The sequence below is a fragment of the Suncus etruscus genome, chromosome 6 (genome assembly GCF_024139225.1).
Source record: "Suncus etruscus isolate mSunEtr1 chromosome 6, mSunEtr1.pri.cur, whole genome shotgun sequence".
Lineage (NCBI taxonomy): Eukaryota > Metazoa > Chordata > Mammalia > Eulipotyphla > Soricidae > Suncus > Suncus etruscus.
Genome location: NC_064853.1, coordinates 96,167,845 through 96,178,490, shown reverse-complemented (window position 1 = coordinate 96,178,490; position 10,646 = coordinate 96,167,845). Strand labels below are relative to the sequence as shown.

General features: G+C 42.5%; 1 protein-coding gene across 1 annotated transcript in view; it reads right to left on the bottom strand.

Moving 5' to 3' along the window:
* Positions 1–1,088: 1,088 nt before the first annotated feature.
* Positions 1,089–10,646, bottom strand: part of LOC126012084 (nmrA-like family domain-containing protein 1) — an 18,729-nt gene continuing 9,171 nt past the window's right edge. The window contains exons 2-5 of the mRNA XM_049775890.1: positions 10,063–10,301; positions 8,830–9,079; positions 4,663–4,853; positions 1,089–1,268 (exon numbers count right to left, since the gene is read on the bottom strand). Coding sequence (XP_049631847.1) covers positions 1,089–1,268; positions 4,663–4,853; positions 8,830–9,079; positions 10,063–10,301 — 860 coding nt within the window. The remainder of the gene's footprint in view (positions 1,269–4,662; positions 4,854–8,829; positions 9,080–10,062; positions 10,302–10,646) is intronic.

The window sequence follows — 10,646 nt, the reverse complement described above, 5'->3', positions numbered from 1 at the left end:
TAGCCCCAAAGTAATAACAAGTAAATAACAAGACTTTGTGAAATAGACACATGATGAATAGATGAAAGAATACTTAAATATTGGGTGATAATTCAATAAAAGATTTAATAAAGAACTTCCAGACTCAAAGCAAAACCAAAGTAGAATATTCAACACTTGTGCTTGTTCACTGAATATCATGTTCACTAGAAAGCCCTCCACAACAATTGGTATTTTAAGAACTTTAACATTTAAAGAGGTGGAGAGATAGGCCAGGGGTTAAAGCACTTCCCTTGCATGTTGCTGACCCCTGTTTGATCCCTAGTACTGAATAGTCCCCTATGCACTGCCAGGAGTAACCCCTGAGCAGATAACTAGTACAAAACCCTATGCACTGCCAGGTATGGGCCAAAAATCACACACACACCCCAAAATACATTTATATTACTTAAAAGTACTCTGAAGAATCTGGAAGGTGTCTCAAAAAGGTTTCATGGTTCTCATGTAGTAAACCCCAAGTTTGATCCTCAACACCACTTGGTTCCCTGAACAACACTGGGTTTAATCACCATAGTCCCAAGCACCACCAGGTCTGAGCAGTACCAAGCACCGTCAGGCTAAAGGAGTCATATATCCCCACAAGTGACTCTCCCTGTCCCTGACTCCATTCACCTCAAAAAAAAAAAAAAAATAGTTCACTGAGAATGTGCATTTAAGAAAAACTAGAGCTGCCCGGGGAAATTTCTGAGTGAGAGTTACAGACTGCTAATGCAGGAGGAGGCTGAGTGGCTCCCCATTCTTGTCAGAGATACCCAGAAACACCAGCCTCCCAAGGGCTCAGGATGCAACTTGATTGTTGTGGACAAAGAGCCACTAGAAGACTTAGGTTTGGAACTCCTGACTTAGTCAAGCACACCTCCCATCCTCATCATTAGCTGAAAAATTCACTGTGACTCATACATATTACTGTATCCCATGATGACTCTAGGCTTTACCTCTAAGTGGGATTTGTACCATAAAACATAGCTCTCAAATGTAAATGCTGGGAGATGAAGGGCCCTGGCCCAATGAAGAGGGAGGCTGGTGGGGGGGGGGGTCTGTGAGGAGATTTATATGCCTTTCAAGGCCCCTTGGTTCTCTGCAAGAAACTGGCTGAAACTTTTGACTTTGGGATTTAAGCGGTGGGTGAGTTTGACATCACGATCTGGCCGCATTTGGTAGAAACGACACATGTTGGCCATTTCCTCAGCTGCTGGAAATCCAAGCTTCTCATAAGCTTCTGGGGAGATCTTGAAAGAATAAATGGAAAGACAGACAATGTTACATTTTGATCATTTGAAAAAAAAAATATTCACCTTTATAGAACACAAGCCTATAGTCAGAGTCCCAATCCCAAGAAGCTTTAAAGTTTATTTTGTAAGCAGTTTAGCAATTAAAACTTATTTGGTGGCAAAATTTCGTGTTGACATACATAAAGCTGTATATACAGGCTTCCAAGGGTCTTCAAACTACGGCCCGCAGGCCACATATTGTATTTATTCCCATTTTGTTTCTTCACTTCTAAGTAAGATATATGCAGTGTGCATAGAAATTTGTTCATAATTTTTGTTTTTACTATAATCTGGCCCTCCAACAGTCTAAAGGACAGTGAACTGGCCCCCTGTTTAAAAAGTTTGAGGACCCCTATCAGCTATCCCAGTTAATGAAAATATATTTTTCTGCAGTTATTAATGTGTATGAATATATCCTACTGGCCCTGTTGGCCATGCCTTAGGCAATAAATGGCAAGACTCTGAAAATTTGTTCTTTTTCAAAAAATTTTGGATTAGGCAAGATAGATTCAAATTCATTTGATGAGATTTCGCATAATACATTTCTTGGGAAATGAGTCCACAGAGGCTAGAGCGCCACCTTGTGACTGATGCATTCTTCCCCGGACATGTATAAGATCTAAGCATTTTTCCATTGATGATAGGCAGTATCTTCCTTCCAATCAGACCAATTATTAAGAACAGCAATAATTGTTCTATAGATCTTACATGCCCTAGAAATGCTGGTGCCAGACATATTTCTGGTGCACTGTGAAATAACCTCTTGACCAGAACCAGGTATGTGTTTGAGAGAAGCTTGACAGTCCCTGCATCATCCAAAACGCTATCTGCCCATTTCTCTTTGAAAATGGGCACAAACAAACACTACCTCCATTCCTTCCTATGTCTCCCCTTTTATCCTTATATAGTTCAATACCACAGAATAAAATGAACAAGAGACTCATGCAAATTCCCTGGGAACAGGCTCAGTCACTGAGAAACAAATTGGCCCAAAGCACAAGTGACTTTGCTGGTTCCTTCTGGAGTTCACTTTGTGAATAAGTGGCTGGTTTTCTTCTTTTCTTTTTTCTTTTTTTGGTTTTTGGGTCACACATGGCAGTGCTCAGGAGTTACTCCTGGCTCTGTGTTCAGAAATCGCTCCTGGCAGGCTCTGGGGACCATATGGGATGTCGGGATTTGAACCACCAACCTTCTGCATGAGAGGCAAACACCTTACTTCCATGCTATCTCTCCAACCCCGTGGCTGTCTTCCTAAATTAAAAAATAACATTTTCTCCCTAAAATGTTGGGTACTTTTCAGTGAAAATATCCAGTCCATTTTGCAGTTGAACTTATATTGAAAAAATAGTTTACTTACAGAAAGATCTCTAAGGGGCAAGAGAGATAATTCAGCAGGTAAGACACTTGCCTTGCAGCTGGTTGGATTCAATCCCCAACTCCACATACGGTCCCCTAAGCACTGCCAGGACTTATCCCTGAGTACAGAGCCATCAATAAGCTATAGGCACAGTTGGGAACGGGTTGAAAAGCAAACCAAAACAAAAATATTTCTCTACCTCCTCATGGTTTCACTACCTGAGGCTGAGATGAGAATCTGCAGACACACTCCCACCCTTCATCAAGATTTAATCAACCAAGAATTTAAGATAAAAATTTAAAAAAATAAACAAACAAACAAAACTTTCTGGAGAAGACATCAACAAACTTGTCTTAAGGACTAGACATAAATATTTTAGACTGTGTGGGCTAATTGGTCTCTGTCCTAACTACTCCAATCTATTATCATATTATGAAAACAATCCTAGCCAATATTGAAACAAAAGTGTGGTTGTGTTCTAATTAAGTCCTTAGTTACAGAAATAAACTTCCACTTTATTAGATACAGGATTCCCCCTCTAAAGAAGATAATGAAAAATTATACAAATTTCCCTCTCATTTCACAGATGGGACATCTGAGGGTGAAAGGCAGATTTCTGAGATAATGACTGCCAGCTTGAGAAATGGGATGGGGGGCCGGCGAGGTGGCGCTAAAGGAAAGGTGTCTGCCTTGCAAGCACTAACAAGGAAGGACCGAGGTTCGATCACCGGGCGTTCCATATGGTCCCCTCAAGCCAGGGACAATTTCTGAGCCGTTAGTCAGGAGTAACCCCTGAGCATCAAAGGGGTGTGGCCCGAAAAAACAAAAACCAAAAAAAAAAAAAAAAGATAGGGATTCATATCAGCTCTAATTGGGTCTCTGCCATCATACACAATTTTTTTTTCAGAAACTTGATTTTCAGAAATAAAAACATTTGCTTGGGGAAAGGGCTAGTAAAGTTCAGTATAATCACTTACTGTGCAAGTCTCTTCTATCCTGGGCTATTCACCATCAGTCACTATTGGTTAAGGTCCAGACTCAGTCTTAACCACCCACCAATATTCATCTTATTCATTCTCATGACATTATTACAAGAGGGGAATAATATGAGAAACTGAAGTAGACCAGGTAACTAACATGAAAGATTCCATTGACAGATAAGAAGAGACAGTCAGAGTTTTCTTAATTCCCCATACTGTTTTTGGTTCATTTATGTCTATTCTAGAATGTATTCACTCTAAAATCTCCCTTTCTCCCTCCAGGTACAGTCTGGCCCACCCTTAAGCATCCCCTCAAGGTCACCACTTCCACGAAGCCTTCTGTCATCTCTAGCTATCAGCCACATAGAGAGTGGGGACAATATAGTGCTTTCAATGTTTTGCTTTGGGAATTCACTGTAATTTTATGTGTTAACCTTTCACGCCAGCTTGCTATAAACTCCAAGTTAGCACCAAGGACATTAATAGGCACCTGCCATAAACTTACTGTATGCCATATCTCTTATTCCCTGTATTTTCTCCAAGACCACTCTGAGATATATGCTCTCTTTCTACTTTGCAAATAAGTAAGAATATTTGGCTAAGACCCAAATAAGTTCAATACTTTGCCCTGACTAGTTCAAAACAGAACTGGTGAATGAATGGATGTTCAAACATTATACCACTGAAACTCAATTATGAACAACTTTATAACTTTGTTTATCATGGTGATTCAATAATTTTTAAAAATAAGTTAAATAGGGGGGCAGAACAATAGTACAGTGGGCAGGGTGCTTGTTTTGCTTGCAAGTGACAAAGGTTTGATCCCTAACATCCCATATAAATATAACTCCTGAAGCCCTGCCAGGAGTAATTCCTGAGTGCAGATCAAGGAGTAACCCCTGAGCATCACTGGGCATATCTCTCAGGAAATAAAAATAAACTCTATCAGAATGTGCCACGTGAACCAGGGTTGCCTCCCATAATCACAGTTACTTGTGTAGAACTGACAACTCACCTTTGCATCTCGGACTTCTTTCCCAAGAATCTTGGAGAAAACATCGGCATATTGCTGTATGGTCAGCGCTTCTGCACTGAGACCCACAGCCTTTCCCAAGAACTCCCCTGGAGAATTAAAAATGCTGGCGACAGCTGCTCCAGAGTCAGCAACAGAGATACCATCCATTGGAATGTCCCCCATAGGTAGTGCTAGTTTTAAGAAAAAAAAGATGAAGATAAAAATATAGAATTCCATCATGTCCTTCATAAGTCCCACCAACCTCAATTAATGGATCACTTAAACAAAATATAAGGGAACACAGTAAAACCACATCACTAGGGGCCGGGTGGTGGCGCTGGAGGTAAGGTTCCTGCCTTGCCTGCGCTAGCCTAGGACGGACCGCGGTTCGATCCCCCGGCGTCCCATATGGTCCCCCAAGAAGCCAGGAGCAACTTCTGAGCGCATAGCCAGGAGTAACCCCTGAGCGTCACAGGGTGTGGCCCAAAAACCAAAAAAAAAAACCACATCACTAAAATCTGTGCCCAGATATAAGACTGTTAGAAAAAGAAATGCCATAAAAAGAAAGAAAAGAGGAATGGCCATTTACTACGTATTTGCTATGGACAAGGTATGATGAATTGTGTCTTCATTCCTGATGTGTTTGCTTCATTCCACACTCCTATGTCTAACAGCCATATTTGACTATTTAATAAATATTTTGAACTCATTGTGTCTCAAGCCGGATTACTACACCATGACACATGTTTCTCCTATCAACTTCCTTATCCCACTTTAAAGCAACTCAATTATTCCATATTAAACACAAATCTCGGAGTCAGACTTCACACTTCTCTTATACCCAAATCCTATATTTTGAAAAATTCTAATCATTGTATGTTTAGAATCTGCCTGCTTCTCCCTCTCTTCACTGCATCTGCTCTCATCCAAGTCACCATGATGTTTTGTTTTGTATTTCAGTGAAGTAAAATTGTTTTATTTAAAGTTCACTTAGAGAAATGTGATAGGTGAAGGAGCAAGAGAGAGACATGTTCAAAAGAGAATATAGGCTTGTCCAAGGAAACTGGAAGCCAGATATCTGCCCAACTTACTCCCCATGCACCTCCCCCTCTGGAGTACAGAGGGAGAGAGGAAGCCTGAGGACCCCTAAAAGTCCACCTGAACCCACTTCTGGCCATCTGAGCTGGCACCCACGGAAGGCCTGGAGTCGGGATAAAAACAAGGATGGCTGGGAGCCTGCCAAGCCTCCCAGCACTCCCCAGGCTAGGGAGAGGGCCTCCGGCATGGGGTCTCCCCAAACCCCACACCTGGCAAGAGCTGGCTGAAGGCTAATGTTTCAATAAAAGGTGACTAAAAAAAGTTACTTCATAGCATTCAAAGAATAAAAAAAGCTATCACCAAAATTTAGATAGGATATCCAAGAAGGATGTGGGGAAAGTTGTGTATTTTCAACAAAATAAACATTAGACATATTAAAAAAAAAAAAAAGAATATGGGCTTGTCCAGAGGGGGAAAAGCCCACCATGATGTTTGACTAGAATTACTGCAGTTGGTCCCCTTATCCCCTCCATCATCTCCCTCTACACATAAGTGATTCTATAAAATTAAAATCAGCTCATATCATGTCTGTTCAAAAATCCTCCCAAGGATCTAAGACCAGAAGCCAGTGACTGGGCCGGCGAGGTGGCACTAGAGGTAAGGTGTCTGCCTTGCAAGCGCTAGCCAAGGAAGGACCGCAGTACGATCCCCGGCATCCCATATGGTCCCCCAAAGCCAGGGGCAATTTCTGAGCGCTTAGCCAGGAGTAACCCTGAGCATCCCAATAAAAAGAAGCCAGTGACTTATGGGGGACTAAAACATCTGATAGCTTCAATGCTTCTCTCAGTGCCTTCCCTCTCCCTCATCCCCACACTTGCTCTGTTCCACCCACTCTTCCCTTCCCTCTTCCCAGAACACTTTCCCCCTCACTATACATAAAACACATGGGGCCAGAGAGATAGCATGGAGGTGGGGCATTTGCCTTGAATACAGAAGAACAGTAGTTTGAATCCCAACATCCCTTATGGTTCCCCGAGCCTGTCAGGAGCGATTTCTGAGCGTAGAGCCAGGAGTAACCCCTGAGTGCTGTCAGGTGTGACCCAAAAGCCAAAAGAAAAAAGAAAACAAAAACAAAAACACAGCACTCACTTCCTTGAATAGGTGCTCAAACATCAACTTCTTTAAGAGCTTATTAATTTATAATTTTACTGGTTTTTACCACTAGGTTTTCACCTATACTTTGCCTTGCCCACTTATCACCTCCTAATGTACAATATCTATTATTAAATTGTATTCTAGATATTAGAATTATTTATCATGTTTTTATCTATCTCCTCTATCAAAATAAAGCTCCGTGAAAGACTAACATGATAGTACAGCAGCTAGGATGTTTGCCTTGTACACGCTGAGCCTGGGTTCAGTTCCTGGAATTCTATAAAGTCCCCCTAAGCAATGTCAGGAATATCTTGAGTATTACTGGATTTGGCACAGAACAAACAAACAAAAAAGAATAAAGCTACATGACAGCAGAAATTTTGACTGGCTTTTTGTTTGTTCCATTGGTGTTTGGAGGGGAGGGGTCACACCTGATAGTAATCAGACATTATTCCTGGTTCTCTGCAAGGCAAATGCATAATCCACCATAATATTTCTCTGGCCTTTTTAGTTAGTCTGTTGTGATCCATTCATTATAACATCCCCCCTCCAATAAGTGAGAGGTATGTAATAGACCCACAAATATTTAATGAGCAATAAAAGTGGGTTCAACTCTTCATCACTCCATAGCCTTTCTGGCATTGAAAATAGCTTCTCACAGATTTTAAAAATCCCATAAGATCTGGGACTGGAATCCTAATGACCAATCCTTGCATTCTTATTTGAGAGGAAATGGGGTTTTGAATCACACGCAAGTCCTGCCTCTGTTCTCAGGGATCACTCCTGGCAGTACTAGAAGACCCTATGGAGTGAGGTAGGGTTGGCCACATACAAGGTAAGTACCTTAACTCTCTTCAGTAATATCTCCAATATTATCTCTAGTGCCCACTCTGATTATTTTTTTAAAGTCTCTAAGCAGTGTATAGTGTGGGGAGTGTGAGGTCCACTCTGGCAATACTAAGTCAACCCAAGTAAACAATTTAATGCTAGAGCCTGGCAGTTTGCACTACTTGGATTGAGCAATGCTGGGAACCACCAGAACTATGTCTAAGGGTGCCCAGAGGTCAACAGAATTACCCTTAAAGGTGCTTGGGTTGGTTGTATTGTGCCAGGGATTGGAGTTAAGGCTTTGGATATAGCAGGCATGTGCTTCAATTCTTTGAGCCAACTACCTGGCCCACAATAATTTTTTTATTGTTGTTGTATTTTGGTTTGAGGGAACACCCTACAGTGCTCAAGGGTTACTTACTCCTGGTCCTCCGCTCAGAAATTATTCCTGGCAGGCTTGGGTACCATATAGGATGCCAGGGATCTAACCCTACTCAGCCACAAACAAGGCAAATACTTTATCCCACTATGCTGTCACTTGGCTCCACAATTTATTTTTCAACTGAAGAAACTAAGCCTATTGACTGGCTCAGTTCCTGACAGACTGCTTGAACAGGTACAGGCTATGATAGGGATCAAGGTTTCTGAATTTCCATCCAGTAAAAAGGTGACTTCAGACCTAGTGGTGAGACTAAGAGTCCTATTTTCAGATGCTGGCACCATAGCACAGCAGGAAGAGTTTTTATCTTGCATGCAGCTGACCCAGGAGTAATTCCTGAGGGCAGAGCCAGGAGCAATCCCAGCTGACCCAGGTTCAATCCCCAGCATCCCATATAGTCACCTGAGTCTGCCAGGAGTAATTCCTGAGTGCAGAGCCAGGAGTAATCCTTGAGCATCACAAGCATGGAAGGACCCAGGAGTATAATCTTCTGGCTTCAGGCCCAAGATCCATTTTTATGGCCTTTCTAGTGCAACTTCCCCCAGCTAAGAGGAGATCAACTGGGTATCCTTCTCAGCACTTAACACAGAGCTGAGCACATGGAAGACACTCAAATGCTTTGTCCCCACCAAAGAGAAAAGGGGAGAGAAAGAAGGAAGAGGAAAGCAGAGAGTGTCTGGTTAACTCGGATGTCAACTTCCACTTACCCAAGGTATAGTAATCTCCATCAGAGGCTTTCGTGGGCTTCCAGAGAGTCAAAAAGTTCTCAAAGTATGCTGACAGGCGAACACTGGTCATAGGAACGCCAATGGACCAGAAATACTCCTCCACTTCTCCCTTCCCATCAAAGTGTGGCACTTCCAGCTTGCCGCCACTTAGTTGCTTGACGTTCTCCAGGCCACTGTATACCACATGCTTCAGACCCAGGCGCTTGGCTGCATCAGCCACCATCTTTCCCTAAGGGATCAGCCACATTCTTTATCAGACCACTGGGTTTTACACAGACCAAAGGTGGATGCTGGATCTCTGCTTTTTCCTTACTCTCCTCAGAGAAAGGAATCCACCAGCACCCATGCCCATTCCATCTAGTATGTAAGAAGCCATTAGTATTAATGTGAAGAGACTACATTCCCTTTTTCTCTAGAGGTAAAACTGTGATGCATTTGCTGATTTCTTTTTTTTTTCTCTATGAATCCATTACCAATTCACCTTCAAATTCTCTGCCAGAAATATTAATGCAATCACTTCATTTTTGCTCTTTCTATTTCATCCTCAGAGTAACCATAATATGTATTCTTTTTTTTTTTTCGGGTCACACCCGGTAATGCTCAGGGGTTACTCCTGGCTCTATGCTCAGAAGTTGCCCCTGGCAGGCTCGGGGGACCATATGGGATGCTGGGATTCAAACCACCATCCTTCTGCATGCAAGGCAAATGCGCTACCTCCATGCTTTCTCTCCGGTCTGTTGTGTAGAGTATTCTTACTACCAATCCAATGCTGCCATCTGCAAACAAATGATGTCAAGAATCCAACAAGTCGCTTCATTGTATGGCCACTTATAGATATCCAAGGTCTTTTTCTTGGAGGGAGGCCTATAGCCAGTAATGCTCAGAATTACTCCTGGCTCTGTGCTCAGAAATTACTGCTGGCAGGTGCAGGGGATCATATTTCCATATGCTGCGGATCAAACCCAGGCCGGCCATGTGCAAGGCAAGTGCCCAATCCACTATATTATCTCTCCACCCCACAAATATCCAAGGTTTTGAGATTTGCGTGGGAGATGCCAAATAGCATTGATTTCACAATAAGACAAGTATATTTATATTCTTGTCAGGACAAGATGTGAGAAATGTGGCTTAGAAAGGTTGAAGGCAAAACACTCCAGGGAGGGCAGTTTAGCCAGGAAAAATAAGAGGAAAGGTTTCAAAGGTAATTCCCACCTGACACACTTCCTTCTCTTTGCTGTTATGGTCCCAGAAGTTTGTCACCACGAAGGCCCCATAGGCACCTTTCAAGGCACTTTCCATAGATGCCACATCATTCAGGTCTCCTTTGACCACCTCAGCACCAAGGTCCTTGAGCGCCAGAGCCTTCGGGCGAGTCACATCCCGGGTCAGTGCTCTGACAGTGAACTTTTTACTCTCCAAGAGGGCCCTGGCCACAGAACCACCCTGAGCACCTACAGGATTGGGGGAGAAAAAAATAGTCAGGTTGAGGCAGAATGGTCATGACAAGAAATTGGATAGGAAATTCTGTTATTCACAGGACAGTCTCTGAGGTAACTACAGAGATCTGTCTCCCCAAGACTGGTTAAAAGGCCTTTTAAATTCAGCATCTCAGAGCTTCTTTGGAGATTCTTTTGCAGAAGCCTTGAAGGGAGGAAGAATGGTAGAACCTTGGACCAGGAGGACATGGGGCCCAAGCTGCCAAACCTCCCAACTCAGATTCTTTTGAGAAGTTCTTGATTTGGAGGTTCTCTGTATAATTGTTGGGATTTTCTTTTTTTAATTGAAACCTTTGTGAT